General features: G+C 38.5%; 1 protein-coding gene across 4 annotated transcripts in view; it reads left to right on the forward strand.

Moving 5' to 3' along the window:
- The window catches only part of LOC149774006 (E3 ubiquitin-protein ligase TRIM45-like), a 142908-nt gene that overhangs the window by 105978 nt on the left and 9538 nt on the right, over positions 1-27392 (forward strand). For 3 of the 4 annotated variants that reach the window (XM_089945886.1, XM_089945888.1, XM_089945889.1), the window contains 3 exons: positions 459-482; positions 1239-1262; positions 3004-3130. In XM_089945886.1, coding sequence (XP_089802012.1) covers positions 459-482; positions 1239-1262; positions 3004-3087 — 132 coding nt within the window. In that variant the 3' untranslated portion in view covers positions 3088-3130. Of the gene's footprint in view, positions 1-458; positions 483-1238; positions 1263-3003; positions 3131-27392 lie in introns of those variants that run through there. The other variant, XM_089945887.1, reaches the window with a different exon arrangement.

The raw sequence follows: 27392 nt of genomic DNA on the forward strand, positions 1-27392 counted from the left end.
CAGCATGATTCATTGTTGCAGCCAGTATATCTGAACAATGTGGATATGTGTGAAAGCTTGCCGGTAGCTTTTCGTGGGTCGGTGGTCCATTCTGGGTGTTTTCCATGGTTCTTCCTACACCATTAATACTGGCCGCCATGTATAGCCTATATTGGGCTGAAAAATGGCGTTAAACCCTATAACAACACCAACAACGACAACTCTGTGACTTACACTGTATTTCCATTCGTGAATAAGTGCATGCATATTACCTCCCTCTATTGAGTACAAATAAGTCGAATGTTTTGCACCGTGTCTAATATCAGATTTTTATTCCTCAGGAATAATTACTTGTCCACTATGACTTAGAACTGTTTTTCTATTTGCAAATATTGTCATGCTTTTCTACGCTGACGTTTGAGAGCAAATACGGAAAATATTTCACATTGTCTAATGACTGGTTTCTCGTATTCTTTCAGGAAGAAAGAGATAAAAAAGAAAGAGTAAGTACATTTATAGAAGCTCTCGGAAAATAAGTATGAATTACGCATTACATAAAGTTATTTTATGATCTCTAAGACGAATATATTCATGAAAATTAAATATTCGTCAAAAGTATCGCACATATGTTACCAATTAACAAGGAAGGTTTATTTTCTAAATCTAGTCTGGTTCATATTTTTTTCCAATATCGCGCATTAATCACTTTCGTCGGAAAGAGAAGTATCATGTATTTATGGATTTGCGAACTATACGCTTGTTTCAAGATGTGCCTATTATACTATGGTATTGTCCCCCTGTTATCCTGTCAAGTTATTGACTGATCGGCCATAATGTCAGAAACATTGGATAGATGTTAATGAGTGCATCTTTTATTCTTCCAAAAATATATAATGTGACAACATCATTTGTTAGATCTTACAGTTCAAGGTCAAAAGAAGAAAAATGGAATTATTACGTTTGTTCAAATGTCCGGAGTACAATTTAGGGATCTGGGCAACACTATCATATTCATCAAAACATACATGATGCGTAACTTCAGTATTGCATAGTCCCGTCGTTGCTAAATTGTTGATGTCTCGACAAGGAAAGGTTGACTAGTAGATTAGGTTAAACGTCAGCTCTTGTGGAATATTCAGCGAAAGTAGCGGCATACGTTGCAATTGTATTTTCGCATGCGTTTGTTTCCCCTTTTTGAGACCTAATAAGCGACGCTTGTTTCACCGTTTCTAATATCACTTTTGTTATATTTTTGTCAGGAACAAAAGCAGTTACAGGCATTTGTAAGTATAATTATAATTCCTCAGTCATTAAAACGTCCGTTATGTATTTCATATGGTTCTTGTTTGATTATTAAGACACATATATTCAGAAAAATATGCATTCATCGAATTTAAGCCATTTTGTATACAGTGTATAAAGTTACAGTTTATTCATAATGTCCCTTTGTCTAATTTAGGATGAAATAATAATAACATTGGTCACATCATATCAGGCAATGAAAATGCTTTCGATTAGCATATAATAAAAGAGTATTATGTTTGATTCAAACTATACATTAATAAGTTCACAATACAACTTTAGTTTTTCTGCAGTGAAAGGAATATAAATGCTTAATGCAACTATGAATTATCTAATAGAAGTCGCATATTGTATTTAGAGTTTCTTCTCCATTATTGAAGAAACGATTGCCGTGTCGTCATTATTGTCAGGACAGTGTGAGTTATACCTTGCAAGTTGTGATTCTGTGTTTCCCAGACATTTTAATCTCAAAGCCTGCAAATTTTATTTTATTTTATTTTATCTTACTCGCACTTGTATCTTTCATTAACGAATTATTACATTTTTGCATTATTTTTACGTTCTGCTAGTATAAATAACCCAGGAAAATACATTTGTCAGAGTGACCCGACCTACGATTGTAACACTTTTCTAAGGGTTATCTACACTTACCTCTTTGTCGTAGACCAGAAGAGACTATGGGTTGGTTATCCATTGTACATTCATCTGTCAGCATAATATTTCCTCCCCGTACACTACGCTGAGATTGCCATGAAAAATGTTAGACACACACACACACACACACACACACACACACACACACATCGCGGGTTTAGTTGGTCTTCTAAGAAAATGGTGCTCTTACACATAATATGGCCACCACATCAGCCATCTTGAAAATCATGTTATCAGTATTCTTTTTGAGCAGATTGTCATATCAGTAAGTTTTATTCACGATATCAAATATGGCCATATTACAAATCGTGTTATTGACACTCCTCCTTCATGCAGTAGATGTATATTCGACCAGAGTTACATTCATTGTGAGGTACAATTTCCCTGACTGACAAAAAATAATGTTTATATGGCTTGGGCGAAAGAGTTTATAAATCCTTACAATTCAAATGTAGACAGCGAGTGGAATGTAGCCTTTGACAATAATGATGCAAAGAAAGATGATACGGCTTGATATTCGATATTCTCACTACTGGATATATAGCATGGATAAAAATAAATATATGATGGATAACGGTGAGGTTGCTCGAAAATTAAACCTTTTTATCAATGTTTCGTTGATCCCACACCAATACCGTAAGGATGAAGAGACCATGACTTTTATACTAAAGAAGATGCTGGTATTAGGCATCATAACAATTGTAGTGGAGGTTAGTTAAACAGCACTAGTCACAGCAAACAAATTATACAGTATAGAACAATTTACAGCTGCTCGGAATATTTTACATTTCAGAGACATAGTGTGAGATTGCAAAGAAAATGCGGGGAGTTTATTCATCGTTTTGAATATGACTTTTGTTTTGTTTTCACGGGGAAAAAATAAAATAGCATCCTTTTGAACCAAACGATCTGCAAAATTACATCTATTTTCAGAAAATCAGCATAAAGTATGCATTGGATAAGGCTATGATCTCTAAATACCTATATGCATTACAAGCAATATATTGAAGCTTCCGACAAGAAGTATATTTCACCATTTATATTATCACGCTTATTATGTTCTTTCAGCGCTTGGACTATCCACACGTAAGTACTGTTTTGAACACGTTATGCATTATATACTGTGTATTACTCGACGTTAATCATTACTGAACGGCTGATTGCAAAATCTTCAATTCATTTATAATTAAATTGCATCAGTTATTTAGGATAAAATATCAATGACACTATTTCAGAACACATTAGGATATCTAACTTATTATTTTTTCTTTAGCTTATAACGAAGTTTCCTTTTCACAGTAACATCTGATGTATTTCATAATAAAGGAACTTGTTCTCTCCACATTAAAGAGGACGTACATTATTGTTACATACAGGAAATATATAAAATAAAGTGCAGATTGTAATGGGAATATGATCACCAGTAAAGTACCGATCAGACTCATGTCGATTTTGACAGGTAATTGTGAAACTATCATTATAACGGATAATGCTGTACGCCCAGACATTTAAATGCTCAAGTTTTCAACGACAGCAGACTTGCTTGTTTTATTATTCTACTTGGTTATGTTGACTATAAACCAATATGTTCACGCATGGTTTCTGTTCTAAAGAAGGGAATATGGTGTTATGTTCATTGTTTTGCATAAATTCACCAAACGTAATGTAAATATGACACCATTTGAATAAAACGGGACATTCCATCTATGTTAAATTGCCAGTGAGCAAAGTCTATTTTTATCTTTCTAATTAATATAACAATGAAAATATGTGGGAATTATTAGGACAAATTGCATTGTTTTGCTGAGTGTGTGTTTATTAACATATATACATATAGATTAATTTAGTTTTACTCCAATATTACAAAACCATATTCGAAGATAAAACTATTGATCAGTGCTTTTGAAATTTACAAGTACAGCCCTTTGGTTATATAGTCAGATATTATATGAAAACTGTTTGACATTTCCATTAACAAACTATTCAAGGTAATAACGGGTTTGAATTTGTGCTGTACTAGGAAAATTACATTTTTAGTGACTTACCATATCCTACATTTCGAATGCACACTCTTATTCCATCATACAAATTACTATTCCTCGTGTCTTTAAATACTTGGCTCATAGCAGAGACGAAATCGACAAATATTTGAGCCTAGTGGAAAGCAGAGTTGCGGTGCCTGTTGTATAGCTCTCATCCATATACGTCATTAACACAAAACAAGAAATTCAGACTGCTTATTGTCATGCACGCCATTTACTTATTAAAACGAAACCCATTTCATTATTTGATTCAAATAAAATGGACTTGGAGTAAATTTATGCGTGTGGATTTTATTCATGGATCAATATTGACGCATATAAGTCAGACAGTGTGTTTTTATTATTGAGAAAGTATTACCTTACGGAGAGTTGTTCATAGCATGAATGCAAGAATGGCAACTGAGATTTAATTACAATAACAGCGAGTATTGTTAGACATCTTGATCAAAGAGAAGCAGATAATCACAATACTAGGGACTTGCTCAATTGCAGCTTGTAGGCACAATCATATAGACCAGAATTCAAGCAACTCAACAGCATTACTAGATGCCATCTCAAAATCGAATAGTCAACTAGGTATCGAGAACGAGAGATATAAAAGGTGAATCATAATGGTTTAGCTGGAATTAGTGTACTTTTGTTTACACACTGTGAACATGATTAGTAAAATACAATTTGGAGAGTCTACATAAAAAGTGAACAGGTTCATGTCATTTCATACTGACATCCATGCAAACATATAATCAGACTCAGATTTCAAATGAAATTTAAGTTCTTTGTGAACGTTTTTGCCAGCGAGATATAAAAACAGAAAGACAGACAAAATGAAGATATAAAGACATAATCAGATTAGCGCAAAGGGTGTGCCAGTAAATACCTGGATAATGTCAACCGTTATGTTGCAGATATATCGTATCAAATCATTACAATGATAAGCATTAAACGAACACATTTCGCATTTAATGGATATACATGGGTGAAAAGAATAGACATAACACATGAACTGGATATATTGACAATGTGCGTAGCATTCAACAATAATTAACTCCTCCAGATTGCATTATCTATTTAAAAATCAAACAGTATCAACATAAGGCACAGAGAGAGAGAGAGAGAGAGAGAGAGAGAGATAGAGATAGAGAGATAGGATATAATCCATTTAGTTTTCATTCATGAAACGTTCTGTTTGGGGCAATATACGCCTGCATAACCGCGTCTATAAAGAACACATGCATGCTAGATACAATTATTGTATGCTGTCCTCATATTGTCCACATATAATCATATTTCTTTTGCGCAAAAGTCACTTTTAAAGTAGGGTACCATATATACTTACTTGTACGCACATGTACTCAAATGGGTGTAATCTTTATATAACAGGTGTTCCAAATAACCACAGTATGCGATGACTGAGTGTGAGAGAAGCAGCGATAGTCAGAGAGAGAAAGAGAGAGAGAGAGAGAGAAAAAGGACCATATATAAAAGTATATATAAAAATGCAGTTTCAAATCTGGAGAGAGAAACTGAAAGCATAACCAAATCAAGCAATTTTATTTCACCATACCGCTGGTGTGACATGGAATGCAATATATTTATATCGGTGTATAATGTTTACAAAATGACAGCTGATATTTTAAACAAGAAATGTTAGTACAAGATAATGTATGTACCAAAACTAACTAACCACAAAACCAGAACAATACTTCAATACTCAATATATAAATAAAATACATAATTAATACAATGGGTACTAAACTAAAACACAATCATGATATGTCGCAATTATTATAAAAAATAAAAGTTATTGAATTAATGGATATTTAGGATAGAAAAAAGGAAAAGATATCACAGAAACCAGTTTGTTTTGCATGAAACAATTACTTTTGTATTGACACGTTTTTGAGTATTGTTACATAGACTATCAACATGTATTCAAAGTAAAATCATAATGCGTTTGACACTGAGTACATAGCGTGTTGGAACGTAGGCAAATTACAGTATAGATTACTTTGACAAGGAGTAAAAGAACACAGAATATACAAATTAAATAATATTACAGTTATGATGCTTTGTTAGATAGAATATCCAATTTAAGGTCAGTAGAGTAAACATGAAGGATTTATTAAGCTACGGAACGCAAAATATTTTCCGCTGAGCATAATTAAGTGCCAGTTGCCATGTAAGACAACGTACATGATGCCACTTGAATAACATTAAACTATTATCATTTAAATTCGAGTTTAATGTATAGTTTGTGTTTACTTAAGGTATGTTTGTTTCTACAATGTGTATTTACTGCATAATGATCTCATTTCAAACCTTAGGCGTTTTAGCATGGAATAAAGGTCACTGATCATATTATGTGCGATAACTGCACTAAATACAAAACGGAGAAAACATACAAATAAAAGTAGGATCAGGGCAACATGCATCAAAAACTGTATCAAATGTTATAGTCATGGATGAGAAAACGCCAACACGAACTACATTAAATACGTCGCATGTTATATACAACAGCGTGTTTAAAATATTTGAATATATGAGGGTCTTCGTTATATTAAATAAATAGCGGGTTAGTAATGTACGACTAGTGAGAAATTTAAAATTTGCATCAGGAAAACAATACTTATATGCCACCTCAGTTTTCCTTTTAGATTTAAAAAAATAAAACAACAAACTTCTGTACTCTGGAAGAGCCCCATGATAATTGCTATAATTGAATTATGAAGGTGAAAGATGACAAAGATTACATGATTATATCGGTCACTGTTTACCTCAAACAAACTGGGAGGTTTTCAAAACGGCTTTGTTTTAAACCATATATGCCCATGACTTGAACCAGAAGCCACAAAACTGTTTATGTCAAAGTGTACATAGACGAAATCGACAAATATTGGAACCTAGTGGAAAGCCGAGTTGCGGCGTCTGTTGTATAGCTCTAATCCCATAAATGGCATTAACACAGAAAAGAAATTCACATTACTTGTTGTCATGTACGCCATTTACCTATTACAACGAACTCTATTTCCTGGTTTGATTCTACTAAAATGGAGTTTGAGTGCACTTCTGAGTATGTGTCTTTTTTCTTTCTGGATCAATACCGACGCAAGAAAATTTTTCGACATTTTGTGTTTTGATTATTCAGAAATTAACAGTTGCAGCCGAGATCTAATTAAAAGAATATAAAGTACTGTTTGAAAGCTTGATCAAAGACACGCAGCAAATCACATGATCAGGGACTTGCTGATTTGTATCCTCTAGGCACATTCTTATAAACCAGAATCCAATTCTAGATGCAATGTCTACATCGTAAAGTCAATTAGATATCGATAAAAACGAGAGATAAAAAATGAAATATAATGCTTTAGCTGGAATTAGTGTAATTGTGTTTGCAGGTCGTGCTTATGAGTTGAAAAACAAAATTTTGAGTGTCTACGTATAAGGTGAAGTGGTTCATGCTAGTTTAGTATAACATCTATGCAAACATATGATTAGACGCTGATTCAAAATGAGATTTAAGTTATTTCTGTGTGTTTGTGCAAACTAGATATAAAAAGAGAGCGACATACAGCAATGAGAAAGAGATATACTCAGATTATCGTAAAGGGTGGGCCACCGTTTTGTTGCGCATATATGATATAATATTATTATGCCTATCCTTATTCAACAAACACAATTTCCATTTAAGGAAAATAACTGGTGAAAAGAACCTGAGTTAGATATATCACAATTATTGTTGCATTCAACACTATTTAACTCATCCAGTATGCATTAGCTACTTTAATATCAAAGTGCAGCAGCTGGAACAGAGAAATAATGAAAGAGAGATAAGATACTCAATTTAGTTTTCATTAATGAAAAGCTCGGCTTTGGGTCAATATTATATTTAAGGCTTTGTATATCAGGAAATCCAATTATCCAAAGTATGCAAGATGACTGAGTGTGAGAGAAGCAACGATAGTCGAATAGAGAGAGAGAAAGAGAGAGAGAGAGAGAGAGAGATAGAGCAAAGACCATATACAATACAATTTTTCGTAGGATCTTCGTAGGCCTTTGTAAACCTCGCTGTTGTTGTCCTAAATAGTATGCAAATTTAATAAGCACACAACACAAAAAAGATGCAGTTTCAAATCTGAATAAGTAAAAGGAGAGCTAACGAAATCACGTAAGTTCATTACACCATAGATTGAGTGTACCATGTTATGCAGTACATCGTGTTTACAAAATGGCAGATAATAATTTAAATAAGAAATAATATCCAAAATTAATTTACGTACCAAAAACAACTATCTACAAAAGCAGAACAATACTTAAAAAATTGATATGCGAATGTAATAAATAAACAATTACAGTATGCACCACACGATAACACAAACATAATCTGTTGCATTTATTATAAAAAGTAAAGGAATTCAGGGAAGGAATACTTAGGTGAAAAAGTAGTAAAATAAAGTAAAACAGTTTCCTGAGCACCATACAATTGATTTTTTTATAGTAACATGCTTTTGACACTGATTAAGGTTACATGGAATATTACTATTTGTGCAAATCATAAAAATGTTTATGACACAGAGAACACAGAGTGATGAAATTAAAGCAGATTACAGTAGAGATGCTTTTGACAAGGTGTAACTGTACACAAACTATCCAAGTGTAATACTATTACAGTTAGGACGCTTTTCACATTAAGCAATATTCGATGAATATCCAATTTAAAATATTGTAGTAGACATTAAGTAGCTATTAAATTACTGAGCTCAGATTATTTTCTTCTGCGGATTGTATTCGATAGAATAGCCAATTTAGAAGAAACAAAAACACCAATCACAAAACCAGAACACTAATTCAATAATCGATATATAAATAAAATACATAAATAACAAAATATGTACTTCACTAAAACACAAACATGACCTGCTGCATTTATTATAAGATATAAAAGGTATTGGATACATGAATATTTAGGATATAAAAATAGTAAAGATAGTTAAAAAAAACATTTTGATTAGCATGATACGATAACTTTTGTATATACATGTTTTGGGTAATGGTACCTAGAATATAAATATTTATGCAAATTAAAATCATGCCGCTGTTGACACTGAATACATAGCGTATTGTAATTTAAGCAGATTACTGTATATATTCTTTTGAGAAGGAATAATATGATACACAATATACAATTTTAGTAATATTACAGTAACGATGTTTTTCACATTAAGCAATATTCGATAGAATACGTAACTTCAAATCAAATTACTTAGCTCAGATTATTTTCTTATGCAGATAATACAGTATTAGTTGCAAAGTAAAATAAATTACATGATCCCCGTTGAATAACAATAAACTATTATCATTTAAAGTATATTCTAATTGATAGTTTGTGCTTCCTTATGATATATGTGTTTCTGCAGTTTTTATTTTCTGCAGAATTATCCTGTATTAAACATCAGATGTTTTAGCGTGGAATAAATATTACTGATTATACTTGCAACAATATCTGTATCATATTTTAGCATTATGGAAAAGAAAACACAAACATGAAATACATTAAATATGACGCATGATAAATAGTAAAGGGTGTTTAAAATAACTGAATATGTGAGGGTAATTTTTTTCTGTTAAATTCATAGCGTGTAAATAATGTACTACATGTGACAGATCTGACATGATGCACCAGGAACACAATACTTATATGAGAGTTTATTTTTCTTTTTATATTGAAAATAACTAAACAACAAATTTCCGTACTCTAGAAGAGACACATGAGAATTGACATAATTTAATTATCAAGGTGAAAGATTGTCACAAGGATTACATGATGATATAGAATATGTTTACCTGACACAGGCTGCGAGGGAGTCAAAACTTCTTTGTTTCAAACAATAATTGCCTATCACGAGAACCAAGAACTATAAAACTATGTCAGATTATATAAAATGTTGTATTATAAACTGTCCAAAGATTTTTATATATCGATTCTTTACTAATGATATAAGGTCACTGAAATCAATCTTTAGTTGGGTTCTACATATCTTAATATCAATTATCTGTTCTCCAATTAATGTTTGTAAATTACAACCTGATTCTACTACAATATCAACTTTACAAAACAAAATTAATATTGGATCAGGTTATATTATACATTAACCTTGTTTGTTTGATTTATTTCATTACACATTTTAGCCGGATATTTTATGTAAATAGTATTTCTAATGAATGTCATAACTACTCGGTATGTCTTGCTAAGATACAGTATGTATATTCGTCTATGATATCTGATAACACACAATATTAAAAAACAAACGGTTGATTTGAGCAAGCTGCTATGCATGTGTATATATACGTAATATTTCGAACATTGAAATAATAATAAGAAAAGGGAGGCTTTGTATAGCGCCTAATCTTTAGAAGCTCTAATCGCTTTACAGCATTAGACAACACCTATAAGATAAAAAAAAAAGATGTAATGATATGATTACACAAAGAAACACCATGAAATTAGAAAACATTAAACAACCTGCTGAGAATATCTAAGTTAGGAAACATTACCAGGTCTTTATAGTTGTTCTTGCAGTCTAAATAAGTGAGCATTGAGAGCACTCTTGAATTTGATCACTGTGTCTTTGTGTCTAAGTTCAGTGAGCAATTCATTCCACATTGATGCGCCCTGGCGTGCAAAAGAACGCTGTCCATATGACTGTGTTTCCATGGTGGGAATAATGAGTACACGATTATCAGAAAAGGAGCGTAGGTACATTGCTGGTGTGCTGCTGTGTTTTGAACTTTTTGAAGTTTCTCGAGCAGATATTGAGACGAACCAGACATAATTCAGTTAGAATAGTACAGTCTTAACAGTACTAATAATCACACAAGTGCTTTAGTGGTATCAAGTGAAAGATATTTGTGAATTGAGCTGATGCGCCTTAGCTCAAGATATGCAGCCTTGCATGTGTTCATGACATGTTGGTGCAATGTGAGAGTACTCTCCAGAGTAACACCTAGGATTCGTACTGATTGTGTAAATGTAACGTAGGTGTTGCTGATATTTTTTGTTTGAGGTAAAGGATGTGAATTAGAAAGTCTTAGGTTTTTTATCAGAATGGGTTCAGTTTTATCATCATTCCTCTGCAGCTTGCTACATGTCATCCGTCATTTCACCTCTGAACTTCACCTCTCTACACCTTTCATGGTATCATCAACTTCAGCTGGGTGGCTAGATTTGTATATTTGCGTGTTATCAGCGAACAATTGGTGATATACTGGATGCTGATGTATGACACTTGAGAGTGACCGAGTGTACAGAATGAAGAGAGCAGGTCCAAGAATAGACCCCTGTGGAACACCACAACATAGATCAACTCGGCTGGAGTGTATTTTTCCATTTGCAGATACAATTTGTGTTCTGTTGACCAAGTAGGACTTGATCCACAGTAAGGCTGTATCATGAATGTTAAATACATGCTGGAGACGGTGAAGTAGTATATCATGGTATATTGTGTAAAATGATGCAGACAAATCAAGGGGATAAGGACTGTAACCTTTCCGCTATCCAAAGCAGAGAGAACGTCATTAAATACTTTTAGAAGAGTAGTTTCAGTACTGTGGCAAGTGCGATATGCAGATTGTACATTGCTAAAATGATTTATTCAGATGAGATAAAAGCTGGGATAGAACAACCTTTTCTAAGAATTTGTTATATGAATGGAAGATTAGAAACTGGGTGATAGTTCTTTAAATTGGTATATCATAGTGTTGGTTTCTTCAGCAGAGGCTTTACAATGGAAGTTTTGAAAAATGATGAGAATTTCCCGGATGAGAGAGAGGTATTAATAACATCAGTTTGTGAAGACAATGCTGAATCTAAGCACTCAAGCAGTGGAGATGTTGGAATTGGATCAAGTTCACATGACTTTGGTAAATTCTTCATCAGGATTATACGTACGAAATCCAGAGACAGGTTCAAATGATGCTAATAGTGGCCACTCAAATTCTGTATCCCAACTATATGGTGACGACGAGTCAATTGAAATTGTGGTGTCAAGCTTATCTCTAATGGTTTGTACTTTGTCACGGAAGAAATTTGCAAATATGTCCGGAAGGTCGACTGGCGAAAAGGTACTCGAAATTGGTGTTGATTTGTTCCTCGGCATTAGCTTGTTAGTAATCTCGAAGAACTCTTTGCACCTGGAACTTTCTATGATCTTAGTAGTGTAGTGGGCTGATTTCGCTGCATAGACTATATTTGTGAAATTCATCTTAGCGGCTTCATATATTTGCTTGTGAATAATGTCTGTCTGGGGTTTCAAGGGTGGTCATCGCCGGGGGCGGATGTGGGAGATAAACACCCACTTCCCTTGGAAATCTCCCAACGGCTTGTGTCTGATAGAGCATCTGACAACCAAATCCAGCTCCTGAATTTCACGAGTGTCGGAACCTGTTTAAACTGAGTGGAGAAGGGATGACAGGCAAGCTTCTGGCGCCTCAAAACCAGAAGTTTCGAGCAGGTGGGGCTCGTTAACCTTGGGTGGTCGCCCATCTAGAAAAAGGTAAACTCCGATTTCCAATCTTCTCTGCCTTGCGACTATATCCTCTCAGGGGAAAGGCTAAGGGAGTAAACCCCAACAGAAAATCCGGAGTCGGAGTCCCTAAGGCGACTTGTCATTGAGTTCAGTGTCATCTCGGCAACTCCTGCGATGCAGCTGGTGCCATAGCGTATCGGCTTGTCCTTACCGTTGGATCCATCGCCAAAGACATTCTTTCTTCGGAACTCGCCTCTGGCAAAAGGTCGATCGGACGGCCACATCTCCGCTTCAAGGAAGTTTGTAAGCATGACATGAAAGCCCTTGATATCGATGTCTACACCTGGGAAGATCTCGCTCTAGACAGATCAAGCTGGCGACATGCTCTGATCTCTGTTCTGAAAGCCGAAGAGGACAAGCAACGCTTGCTAGCTGATGAATGACGATCGCAGATGAAGAAGAAGCACCTCCAACCAACACCTGACACAACCTTCAAGTGCAGCAAGTGCAGCAGGGTCTGCCACTCTCACATTGGATTACTTAGCCACAGCAGACGCTGCACAACCACCAACCGAGACATCTCTAATGAACGCAGTTCCATCGTCTCTCGAGACTTACGGATGCCAAACTAGTGATTCTGGCGGAAAGCCAAAGCCTTTCAGCTTATGGCGGTCGCTTTTAGCAGCGCGAAGCTGGTCCGTAACACTGCTATACCATGGAGAACACTTTTGAATTGATACTCTGCACTTGGTAGCTGGGGCATATTTGTCAAGCAATGAACGCAGGCAAATATCGAATTGTTCTGGAGTAGGAGGTAAGCAAGTTGTTATGTTATCTTAAATGTCGTGAATTAGTTTGGTTCTATGTATCATACGGAGGTTTTTCTTAGTAGCAGATACAGGTGGAGGGTTATGGACTGATACGTCAAGATGGCATATAATGCAGAGGTTATCTGATACAAGGTCATGGTATACCAGGGACGACCGTATAATGTTATCATCAGGTCGAAGAAGAATAAAGTCTAAAATTAGATCATGTTTCTAGGTGGGATGGTTAACTGACTGCTTGAGCTTGAAAACATTAATGGAATATATGAGTTTTTATGTATTTGAATTCCAAGGACAGTCAAAGTGAAAGTTAAAATCTCCAATGATAATCAGGTTGCCACCTAAAGAATTTCCATAGTCCAGCTTGTTTTTTCTACTAGGAGGATGGCGGTTTAGGCAGAACAACTTGACTGACCTTTGCTCCAGTGTGAGTGTGGTTTGGACTAGTTCAAACGATGTGTGGTCGAAATTGAATGTTGCGGTGTGGTTAAGACGTTTATGATGGAGTTTTGTGTGATTACAGCAATTCCACCTCCGCGAGAATTACTGGAGAATGACTTGATGGCGTAACCAGAGCAGCAGGGGGGGGCGAATCGGACATTTTGTCCAATCGTTATTTTGCTTAATTATTACTTCTGCACTCAACGATCTAGTGTCGTCAGCGCCTGGTAAAAAAAAAAACGACGACGTCGTTGGGGGATCGTCCAAACGTCATTTGGTTTAATTAACACCTTCTGCGCGTCAATCCCCAGCGTCGTCAGCGTCCGGTAAGCACGTCGACCACCGCGTCGATGTCATCGCCCCCTCTGCTGCTAAGTGGTTATTTACAATGATCTTACAAACAGAGTGATCACTAACTCCTCCTCTTGCAGATCAATTAGGTTATTTGACTGATCGGTAATTCTAAAATTAATTCTCGTTAAAAACCGATCATGGCATCGCATATAGACCGGATTAATCGGACTCTCAACGATTAAAAATCCCGGAGGGGCTGTTGGTGAAAACGAATAAAGGATATATCCCTGTTGAGCCTGATTTGATTGCTTGGTATCTACCTGGTAACTTCCTTCGATAGCATCACATACTAGATTGATTGCTATCACCGATGCGATATTTACGTTGTACGGGGCAATATGCCTACCATCATCTCCGTTATCGTGTCTGAGGATATAAGTTGATGGGGGGGCATCCGCGGGTGGATTCTTAGGCCATCCTAGTATGGTTCTTATTGAACTGTTATAAATATCAACCATATACCCCGGTGTGCTTATTTCAATCGTCGACGATAACGTCGGTTCGTGAACCGTAATAGCGATTTTTGATTCCTTTCCTGTGATCGATTTTATTCTGCGTTGAAATTCTTTATTGATTTGCTCTATTTGGTATGACCCAGTTGGTATTGTAACCTCCTCCCAGTCTGGGGTCCCATCGGGTTTATTTTTCCGTGCAAAAACCAGCGAGTTATTAGGTTGTTGTCCGTTAAATGCGTCCGCTCGGATATTAGGCCAACTGTGATATACTCGCAATTTTGCCAGCGCTATTTCCTTTACTGGAACCGGTGATGGAAAGTTTACACTGAATTCGGGTTTCGTTGATGTTATCGATATCATATTTGTTTGTACCGGAGTGGTATTCTCCGCGATCCGCTGAAGTAATTGAGACCCTTCGGGGTTCAGCGACATTATTATTATTCGTTGTTTTTAGTGTCTAATTTTAACAACCAGGTGGTTTCGGCTTCCAGTTGAAAATCCTCGATTTTTGACATCGCGGAGCTATATAACTGGACCATCGTGGAGAATTCAACATCGGATACGAACAAATTATCAATCGATAACGAGATCAACCCGGATAATTTCGAGTATGCGTCGGATACTATTTGATGTTTTACTGTATACTCGTTGAGTTTTTTCTGAAAACACGATGATATCTTCCTAGTGATTGCGTTGGCAACTCCAGCAACTGTTGTCATTGCGGAGACAGCGATTGGAACAGCGATCGGGGCTATCGTGGTCACCGTGGATAAAATAACACCGGCGCCAGCTACTATACCCGATACCGAGTACACGACCGTGTCGATGGCGGTTATTTTTCTGCGGTATTTTTTTATTTTTGCACGGTATTGTTCGGAAAGCGTTTTCAAGTTCGCGGAAAATTCTTTTGCGGTATCGAATCGATATTGATGTGACGTCGGTGATACCTCTGATTCAATTTCCTTGGTGGTCATTTTTATTTTAAAAGAGCTAGTGTTTTTAATTACTTAGATTCGCTGCAAATTCCACATACCATGTAATGTTTGCCCGGGCTAGATTTCTATCAACGGCATAAATTGTAAACTGTTCAGTTGCGTTCCTGTCTATAATTGTTGATATTGTATTGTTAAACCCGGATGAACTCGACGATAATATATTAAACTGCATCATTGAAACCAGTGTCAATCGATAAATACCCTTAACAGTTGCGGTAATATTTACTGTATTCTGTGTAGGAGTCCAATCGAATGATCCATGCCGAATTGTGTATACTGTGTTGATGATGTTCTCATGAGGGATTTTTATTTTTTCGAATTGCTCTGCTACTCTCGGTAGTCCGTCTTTAATCGCTTCAACATCAGTTTTAATCGTTCCTATTTCCTGTATATGCGTGTCCACATCTTTTTTGTTCGCTGCAACCCTAGTAATGAGTGTATTTATTTCCTGTATATGCGTGTCTATACTTTTTTTGTTCGCTATAACATTAATTTTGAGTACTTCTATTTCCCCTTCATGCACGTCTATACTTTTTTTGCTCGCTATAGCATTAGTGTTAATTGTTTCTATTCTCTGTCCATGCGCGTCTACATTATTTATGATCGTTACAACATTAGTTTTGATTGTTTCTATTTCCCGTGTATTCTCGGTCATACTTTTTTTGTTCGCTGCAACATCAAGTTTGATTGTTCCTATTTCATATGTATGCACGTCTATGCTTTTTTTGTTCGCTGCAACATCAGTTTTGATTATTCCTATTCCCCGCCAATACGCGTCTACATTTTTTTTGTTCGCTTCAACATCAGTTTTGATTGTTCCTATTTCCTGTGTATGCGCGTCTACACTCTTTTTGTTCGCTTCAATATCAGTTTTGATTGTTCCTATTTCCTGTGTATGCGCGTCCATATTATTTATGATCGTTGTAACATCAGTTTTGATTGTTTCTATTTTCCGTCCATGCGAGTCTACATTATTTATGATAGTTGCAACATTAGCGCCGATTATTTCTATTTCCCGTTCATGCGCGTCTACACTCATTTTGTTTGTTGCAACATCAGTTTTGATTGTTTTTATTTCCTGTCCATACGCAGTGATATCATTTATAGTTATTGTGATCTCATCCGGCTTGGTATTTTTTTTACCAAAGAATTTATCAAAGTTGTCATCGATCCTGTTAACATTTTTTCGCAACGGGGGTAAATTGGCCGACATCGCCGTAAGCTCCGAAATAGCATTTGTTATTATTACAAGATTTGGTTCAATTGCCGTCGGGGGCCCCCGAAAAAAACTATCGACAATGTATCGCACATCTTCGAAATGCGTTAGCGTCAACACGATCCGTTCTTCATACGATTTAATTTCACTACGTAAACCTTTTAACGAATTTGACATGGTTATATAATTGTCGCCAAGTGTACTTATTTTTCCATTTATCGTCAAGATGGATTCACCCGGTTTGAGTCGTCCGTCGCCGGTATACAACGCGATAGTGCCCTCGGTGGCATCACGCTGTCGTGTTAAAACATCATTCAGTGACACATTACCGGATTTCAATTTACCCTGGCGGTCTTGAAATACAACTATTTCGTCCGGGTCAACACTGGTTAAATTCAACGTATCAGCGATTTCATCCTCAATTAGTTTTTTTATGTCGGCGGCGGCCGTTTCCGTGGATTCTTTCAGCGCCGAAACCGGTCGTCCCCAAATATCAATCATTATTATTGTAAATGTTATTCTCTAAAATCCGTTGAGCTTCTACGACCCCACTAGTGTATTCGTTTACAACCATATGAGGTGGTTTTCGCGATGATGAAATCGCCGCGAGTACGTTCAATACCTCACGGCCACATATCGGTGGGTCACTTAATCGCTGTGTTGGCAGCGTGGAATAAAAAACCCGGGCTGAACACGCCCGGGCTGAACACGCCCGGATATACCGCATGAACTCTTTCGGCGGGGCTAACCCGTATGAATCAAAATAGACGATCGCACGCGGATCAATCGCGTATGCAACCCAATGAGTTCCCGCTCCGGAGGACCCATCGAGGTTAATTATGCCGGTTTCAGTATTCCTTGGGGCCGCCGGTAATTGATCCCTCATAAAAACACCTCTGAAGTTTTTTATCGCTAACGCGTTTGCGGCGTCTATTAAATCAAAATTAGACATTGGAGTCATTGACTCAGGAGTCATAGACTCCCGAGTCAATAAACGGTTCCCGGTAGTCTTAGACCCTTTCCCGAGTACCATGAATACGGGGTTCCCGGTAGTCTTAGACCCTTTCCGGCCACGGGTCGTTTTTTTTTGTAGCCTTTCCCGGTTGCCTTCTTCAATGCCATCCCCGCCGCGGTACCAACGGCTCCTAACGCCGCCGCCTTAGCCACTGCTGGTGCGGCCGCGGCAATCAACGCTGGAATCGCAGCTAACAGCGGAAATATCCCACCGGTCTTTTCCATGTTTTTAATTGCCGCGGCTGAAAAATCTATTTGAACACCCTTTTTATTCTTCATCGCATCATTGAAATGTTTTATTTGACGCGCCGTCAACGATATCTTATGATTACCACCTGCCATCTGTGACGGCTTCAGCGTTATTGTGGTTCCGCATTGTTTAGCCGACTTTGATCGTAATTTCTTGACTTGACCATCAGTCAACTCTACACTGACGACACTATACGACATTTTATTGTAAACGCGTTTTGTGCTTTCAATTACATGTTTTCCACTGGCGCATCAACGATTCTCATTCGTCCACCAACGCCTTCTAGCAGCATTGATTTATCGCTGAGAATGACAGCAACCGCTCTATAATTGGCACCAGCCGGGGCTATACGAGCTCGGAAGTGTATATCAACGACGGATTGTCTCGTTAAATCAAGATGTTCCAGCGAAAAATAATAAATCGGATACAGGTTTTTAAAATCAAGTTGTGATATTTGCAAACCAGTGTCAACGTTTTGATCACGACCCATATATGACAGCAATCGATGATACACACGTGCGATATGGTTGTCGCCGTAATTAAGCTGTATATCCTCGGATGGTTCCTGTTGTCCGTTTATTCTCAGCGAAACATCCCTGACTCCTAATTGATCAAATATCATATGGCTGCGTTCTTGACTGCCCAATCGTTCCCTATTCTGTAGCGCTATGAATATATGACGCGGGGCTGAAACACCCTGTTTTGATGCCAGGTGCCATGTAAACGTATCGGCGACGTTATCCTCTTTAGCATCAGTTGTTACCGCTAGCCAACTCAACAACGATTTCCCTCCCTGTTCCATATATGCTAGCAATCGTGCTTCCGTGGTAACTGATGGAGTCAGCACCGGCATCCACAATGCCATTTTAGTTAAAATGACTTTACCGGCAGCGACGCCAGCAGCATGCCATATTGCATTGTTATCATCGCCCCTTCGCGTCAGCGCGATTGTATGCTTAGCCCCATAGATGACTTTTCTAACATTTCTGCAGAATCCAAATATGTGATGGAGTGGAATCGCGCATGAAAACTGTCGGCGTGGTCCTTGCAACATTCCTACTCGTGCTGCGAATCCTAGATTGTAATCATTGTTGGTGCTTTTTATAATATTGAAATTAGCGCCTGGTCTTGCTCTGCGGTCTGGGTTATTTGCTTCAGCCTGTGGGTCAACTGCGGTATCTCTTTCCGCCAGTACGTTGATGTACTGAATATGGTCAGCGTTATTGGTGGTGTCCTTCGCAAACATCATAGATGGGCCCGCCGATCTTGTATAATCATCCGAGTATCTCGCCAACCCAATTATCGTCGTTGCAACATCAACCTCGCGTTCTATTGATTCAATTTCTCGCCCGTCAATAAGATATCTGGCGCTCTCAAATAACGCCATGATACCGTTGTTGACGAAGCCAACTCGAACACGATGGTCATCTGCGTATGGTGCATTATCGGCGGCATTTGTCACGAGTTCTCCCTCAATTTCGATAAACGCTTCACACGGCAAAAAATATTTACTGGTATCTTGGACTTGAAGTTCAATTCGCGATCGTAGGTCGGGTTGCGCTGCATAATAAGAATAATATTGATAATCACGGACAGAATCATCCCTGCGCACTGGGGCGTCCATATCAAACGCGGGGTCAGCGGTTCGCGCAAACATTCTATTATTTATCATGTTGATGTTTTCAATTGCGATTTTTTCGTCGTAGACCACTTCCCGCTATCGCGTTCATGAGCGCGTTGGTTGCCGCATCGGCGGATGGCGAAGTCGCCAACGACGGAGTCGCCGCCAACGACTGAGTCGTCGCCAACGACTCTAGTTTTTCTTCCACGGCGTTATTTATTACTTTACTGATATTCGCAGGCATCACTGTCGTTGATGGCATCTGTTTTTTTCTTGAAAATCTCTTGGATTTCACCAACGACATTAGTTTGTCCCGCGCGGCTGAAAGCGCCTTTCCGGCAACATCTCCAATAGCGCTGATTCCCTTATCACGAATAACATCAATAGCCTTCATTCCTAATTGTTTGGCTAACGGCGCTACTTTTGGAGCCATTCTTGTAAATAACCCCGCAATGGTGCTACCGAGACCATCTCCATAGTACGCGCGGTAAACAGGCAATCGCGAGTTTACCACGTAGACGAGTACTGGTTTATCATGGTTGTAGTGTATGATCATCCTTATTAAAAACACCAGTTTTCCAATTAGTGATTGACCCCCTTCCCACCGCCGTGTGGAAAACCGGAATAAATTTTATCAAAATTTCCTTGGGTTTTTGCCCTCGATAAAAATCCGGTTTTTTTCTGGTTTTTTCTTGATTTCTAGTCATTTTTGGTCGTTTTTTGTTGCCTATAGTCGTTTTTTTCTCGATTTTTCAGAAAAACATCGATTTTCTCTAAATGATTTCCTTGGGTTTTTGCCCTCAAAAAATGGCCAAAAACGGTCAAAAACAGTCAAAAAATGGCCAAAAACAGTCAAAAAACGGTCAAAAAATTAACAAAAACGATAATTTTATAATTTTATAATTTTTTTAATCATCCACGAGCTCGTCTATGAGCGTTCGATATGCATTAATGTCCATAATACCGCCTGCAAATAAACGCTTGCAAATATCAGCGGCCTCATTGATTATTTCCGTAGAGTTATTTCCGGCTCGTTTTCCTCCGATTAGTACTTCCAGCCGTGATATATCACTGAAAACACTATTAGGACAGGTAACGCCGTAGGATTCTTTACCAACAGAGTATCCTTTTCCTTTTTTTGGTGTTATACTCTTAACTTCCTTGTGGAATGCGTCGTAATCGGATTTACTACGATGTGGTAATGCATCTTTATGTTTACTTGCTAAATACACTATTCTTGCCCAGTCCTTTAACGACTTTATATTTTTCTCGTAACCGCTATTGATATGCTTCTTATCTCGTATGCTCTTAGCAAAATTGTTGGCAGTAAAATTAATTAATTCTTCCCTGTTGCTGAAGCCTCTAATTTGATCTATTGTGCTCTTCTTGAGTACAATACGGGGTATATTCCCCTCTTTTTCTTCCGGTATTTCTTCTTCTGGTATTTCTTCTTCTGGTATTTCTTCTTCTGGTTCTTTCGCAGTAGCGCCTAGTTCTTCCTCGTCGGCCATTGTAACATAAGGTTCTTGTGGTTCGGTTATAGCGAGTGGTGGTGGCCTCCGTGTTGTAGCAGCCGCTATTTTTGCAGGGAGTGTTTCTAAAGACCTTTTTGTTTGTTTTGTCTCTGCCGCTATCTTTTCAAGCGCACCAAGAACGGGTACAGTTACCGCCGTAACATCCTTAGTCGCTTTAGTTACCGGGGCAAATAACTGTTCACTTCCAACAGCAAAATCAGTTTGCATTTGTTGTCGCGTTTGAAGTTTCTCTCTCACTCTGTCTCGTAACGGTATAAACTTTATAAGCGCTGCTAGCCGCTCTCTGGCTAGCCGAGTAGTAAGTGATTCACCTACCATTATTGTAAATTGATCTGCAATTTCAAATAAAATTTTCCGCCGGGTCTTTCCATGGTGGCAGAAATATATCGTGTCATTGTGTACATCACATATATATAATGTTACATTTGTATGCCGACTTCGTCACGCGACGTGGGCACAGGTAACTTCAAGCTGAGGCTCCCCACAGGGGTTTCGTCTATGATCCTCCTAATGTTTTTAATCTTACTAGAGATCTCGCGGCGTTTTTCATAAAGCTGCCCGAGTTTTTTTCGTATTGTTTCAACGGCAGTGAATAACCCAATGAATACGCTTACGTCATTGCCATACAGGTTCTCATTAATTGTATGTTGTAATCGTTTTATAAAAGAATACTCGCGGGCTAGCGTAAAACGCCCTCGCTTCGATTGTTCGTTTATAGCCTCATAATCGGATAATATTTCCTCGCTGTTGAGCCTATCAGATAATACAATTCCTTGATTTTTTAATTTTGAAATCTCAGTTAATATATTATTGATGTCTTGGAAATCCATATTCTTATAAACATCTTATTTCTAATATCAAAAATTTTATTAAAATCTAGGTTTAAAGTTTAATAAAATTATTGGGGGTCATTTTTGACCCCGTTTTTTGTATGGACAGTACAATGCCGTAAATCTCCACTCGAGTGTTGTGGCAGATTGCAGGCATACATGGACAGTACAATGCCGTAAATCTCCACTCGAGTGTTGTGGCAGATTGCAGGCATATACATATACTTAATTATGGACAGTACAATGCCGTAAATCTCCACTCGAGTGTTGTGGCAGATTGCAGGCATATACATATACTTAATTATGGACAGTACAAACAATGACGGGGGCGTGGTTTGCACTCAACCGAACCAAAACGCAACCCATGAAAATCAATCATGGTTGCGTAGTTGGAAAAAACCAACCGCGCACACTATGAATGATAGTGTGGGCTGCGTTTTGGTTCGTTTTGAACTTCAACGAAGGGGGTTTTATCCCCTCCCCCCCAATTATATAGAAAAAAAAAAACATCTGACCGTTTCCCGCCAGGCAATTGCCCGCTGCGAGGCGCGAACCCGTAAATTGTTGACTCGAGTTTCATAGTCAAACATGTTTGCATTGGACTACGGACCGCACCTAACAAATAACGAGTTTTTAAAAAATATAAGCACGTAATGCGTTCCAGGTGAACGCGCATAGGTAACTTATTTACATTGAAACAGACGACTATTTGCAAATCACGTGACAGCATAACTCTATCATGGTGACTTCGTCATACCCTCACGAGTTATCCCCCTTCAAATATGAAAATTGAATTCTATGTCCGTTTTTACTTGAGAAAGCTGTTTGATATACTCGTTCTGCAACAAATCGTACTGAGGCGCTACAAATGTCAAAATATTTTCCTGCCTCATTCATTGACTGAAATATTTTTTCCTCGTGCGTTGACGTATCAAATGATTTGACGCCCCTTGCTGCTTTTGAGTACTTACCAGTCTGGCCTTTTTTAATATTTTCACTCTGAGAGATAGCTTGCAGATTACACAGTCTGTTATTTTGATAATTAGAATCAATGTGATCAATAACGAGACTATCTTTGATCAATCCGTGGAAACATTCATAGATGATTCTGTGACAGAGATATTTTTTCCCTCCAGCAGTAAACATTAAATACCCGTGATTGTTTTTCCATCCAACCGGCTTCTTCAGTCTGCGGTTTCTAACAATACCGTCGCGAGATGCCTCGTAATTGACGAGCAGGGGATGCGGCTGAAATTCTTGGTCCATTTATATAATAATACTACTTGTCTAATTTATTATTTGGTTTAATTATAAACCTTTCAATGTAGTCTTGGGGGGTTTTGATGACGAAGTCGGCGGTGGGGTCAATGACGGCGTTTTTTATTCGTTTATCGTAATAGCGTTTTAGTTCCCTGTATCGCTTTCCGCCACAATTAATACACAACTGCGATTTTCCTCTTACACCAACGTGACAAACCAAGCACGGGAGGGGGCCAAGAGAACCATTACGAACGCTTTGTAAATGATACCCGCAGAATTCACCTCTACATGATTTATTGCACGGGGTTATCGACCCAATCATCAACCATTTGCATTTATTCATTATACTATATTCTTTTATTTAAATACTTGTTTTAATTATATGGATGAGTTTGAGAGATTAGCAGTAATTAAGCCCTGGAAAAATATTAGGTTTAATCTCGATAGAGTCCTCAAGGACACACCAAAAGCGTTAATAAACGATAAAACCCTGTTGAGTAAAATACGCGATTGTATCGGTGAATTCAAGCGTGATGGTGCATCTCATAGTTGGTCAACATTTCGAATTGATGGCGTTGTTGATGCTACCATGAACGACAACCGCGCAGCAATGATAATATCACAACTTGACGGTAAAAAGTATTTCTTCAGAGTAAAATTCATTGTCCGGGTGGAATCAGGTGATTGGATCATACGTGATAAATTTGAACCAGTTCTCAGCGACAAGAAAACAGTCACTGTTAGCCGCGACTCCAAGCCGGGGTTGTTAACCGGAATTGACAAACCATACTATGAACGAGCGTATCCTGAAACAGCAGTTGTTTATGGAATATACCCGTTAAATAAGAAACCTGATATCGGAAAACTGAAACCAATGAAACAGTCAACTGGGATAAATTGTGTAGCAGAACGAATAATAGAGCATTTTACAAATGCATGTCGAGGAAACAAATTGACTGATTTACGACGTAGCAAAATCAACCAGTGGGAACTAACCGTAAAAGAGCGTGGAGCAACCATCAGCGACATAGCGAGATTAGAAACGTCGTTGAGATTTCCAATAACCGTTACAACGATAACCGGTGAAGTATTATACGAATCGAAGTATAAATCGAAGGGAGCCCCAATCATAATTATTGATCATAACGAACACGCATGGACGCCCGCGATCACAATATTTCCACGGGATAGAACAGTAAAGTATATACCCGAAGAATTCCTGGGAGAACAATTCTCCAGGGATGGTTTTCTCGCGGAGAGGAAACTATTTGATGCTATTGCCTACTTGTGTAAAAACGACCCTGTATCAGTGTGGTTACTTCGCAGCGCTGAAAACGATGCGGATACCTTTGATCAGTTTGTAAGACCAAACGGCGAATTATATCGCACTGAAGCATTTCACAACAGGATGAAAAAAACCGCCATAGAATTTGAGGAGCATGATGAACAACTGCTAACAAATTGTTTTACGATTCCATCGGTTGTAGCTCATGTTGCAGCAAGGAAAAATGCGTGGAGACCAACGCGCAAGGAATTTCTGCCGGATGTACAATCCAGTTGTTTGGAGTATTATCACGGTGGATTATGGAACACTGAATACAACCGCGACGCTATGATCTCGGTTGATATGGTTGCCTGTTATCCAGCGAGTTTTCTCGGGTATGGATCCGCCGCTGAGTATTTCAAACGATTTGGACACCCCAGACATGAAATGACTCGTGTTGCTATTAATGGACCACTGCCTGATTTTGATTTAACCGGATTCGCTCGCATAGTATCATTTGAATTCGCGGCAGGACTCCATCGCTGTTGCTATATTTGGATCGGTAGACACATGGCTGAAAAGAAGTGGCTGCCAATAGCGCTGCTACGGTATATGATTGATTGTAGCATGCTAGTTTCGTTGATTGTCAGTGACGCGATTATATCATACCGGGCACAGACTGAAGTCTGGTTACCAGAACCGGAGCGTCTAGATAGCATAATTGACGAGTCCAGAAAAAACATTGATGCCGACGAGGAATATATCATCGAATGGTCCAGGAGGATATTTAACCAACGAAACCGCGAGGCAAAAGATCTCGGTAGAAGAATAATCGGTAAGTTCACACAAGGTGGAAAAAACCACGACTACAAACGATATTGCTCACGGCTGATTATAGATGACGCAGAATATGATTTCGTAATCAAGGACGCAGTGGCAAAAAATAGATACGTGAACTGCAAAACAGCTTTCTTGTCCAATGGAACGAGGTTGGGTACAGTTGTTACCTACAGCGATGGAGACAGCCCGGCGTATCCACATTTGAGGGCGTCTATGCTGGGTTATGCCGCTATCAATTTATTCTCGATGATAAATAGATTCCCCGATACCGCGGTTAGAGTAGCCGTTGATTCGTTTTATGTTGACGTAGCGTATAAGGGAAACGTAGCCGAGTTTACTAGTCCGGACGAGAGTTGGGGTACATGGAGAATTAAAAATGAAATACGACGCGATTATTCCCCGTCAGCAGATGTCACCGTTGAAAACAACTACTTACGCGGTGATAAATTGTCAGAATGGTCTAATGCACCATCGTGTTCTGATCCAATTTGTAGACACAAGACGGTTTATTTAAGCGGCTGTGGCGGGTCAGGAAAGACGACTCGGGCAATTGAATTATTTCGAACGCGGGCAAGTATAATCGTGCTTACACCGACTCATAGACTAGCGCGAGAGATAAAACAACGAAATGTTGACGCCGTTACTTATCACAGCTTCTTTCGATACAGCGGCGGTGAGTGGACTCCTGATCGAATGGGTGAAAAATTTATTCCCGACATTATCATCTGGGATGAGATATGTACTGTTTCGTTAGATACTTTACAAATGTTTCTTGAGTGGTTGCTGCGCGCGAATACAGCGGTAATCATGTGTGGGGACCATGGCCAACCACCACCATTTGTCGGCGAGGGTCCACATGATTGGTTAAGGGGTTTTGTGGACTATTATGAAGAAACCGATACTGATTACCGAGCACTTGATGAACAACTGCGCGAGGTTAAGAAATTAATCAGATTACAGCCGGATAGAATTCAATGTGAAATAATCCGCGAGGTGATTCCGGAAACGCCGTTGAATGAATTCTGGGAAACATGGAGACCAAACGATTTGATTGTAGCGAGTAGAAAGATAGTCAGAGACACACTTCAGCGGAAGTTGTTTACGTTGCATAAGGAAAAGTTTCCAACGCGTCCAGTGCCGTTATGTTATAGACCCGCGGACACACGGCGGCAGAACATTGAAGTTGAAATTCCAGGCCGGACAGAAAAACAAATTCTCGTGCTGAATGATATCGTGCTCGTTGATATCAGCGTCGTCGAGGACGCGCTACGTGCTCATAAATCCCCGTGGACGCTAGGATACGCAACAACAATACATTCCTCGCAGGGACTAACCATCACGGACACAATTGTTTGGATAGTTGATAATCGCATCGAATGGTCGAATCTAGTCTATCTTGCAGTGTCCAGAGTACGAAGGATAAATCAGCTTCGAAGAATTGTTATTGACGGAGCCGGTGACGGAGTCACTGACGAAGCCGGCGACAAAGTCACCATCGATGCAAGCGTCATTGATAGAAAACTCTCGGGTTACCGCCAACAGGATAAAAAAAAACAGCGGCGTTTTGATATTGATGCCGAATTAATAATCTCGCTACGACAACAACAGAATAATCACTGCGCGAGTTGCAATTGTATAATGAGTTGGCGTTATTCGGATAAAGACACTCGCCAATTTACCGTGGATAGGATCGATAACAGTCTCGGTCATGTCAAAAACAATGTGAGGTTGACCTGTCTTGAGTGCAATAGACGCAACGGCGCTAGTTAAGACCACGTGGGGGTAATTGAGTATCGTTAGGTATCACTTGTAGTTGCTCGCGTGTAAATCCGCGCTGAGGAGCAGTTGAATCCAGTCTATAGATCGGTGGTCTACCAGTTGATCGTGTTATCGTTGATATGTTATGTGTGGTAACACTCCAAATAGGATCGGTAGCCCTTTTTTTACCGCCTTCAAGCTCTCCTGGTTCATACAGATATCTCACGGTGACA

Source organism: Sinohyriopsis cumingii, unplaced genomic scaffold (genome assembly GCF_028554795.1).
Source record: "Sinohyriopsis cumingii isolate HCF-2022 unplaced genomic scaffold, ASM2855479v2 utg000452l, whole genome shotgun sequence".
NCBI lineage: Eukaryota > Metazoa > Mollusca > Bivalvia > Unionida > Unionidae > Sinohyriopsis > Sinohyriopsis cumingii.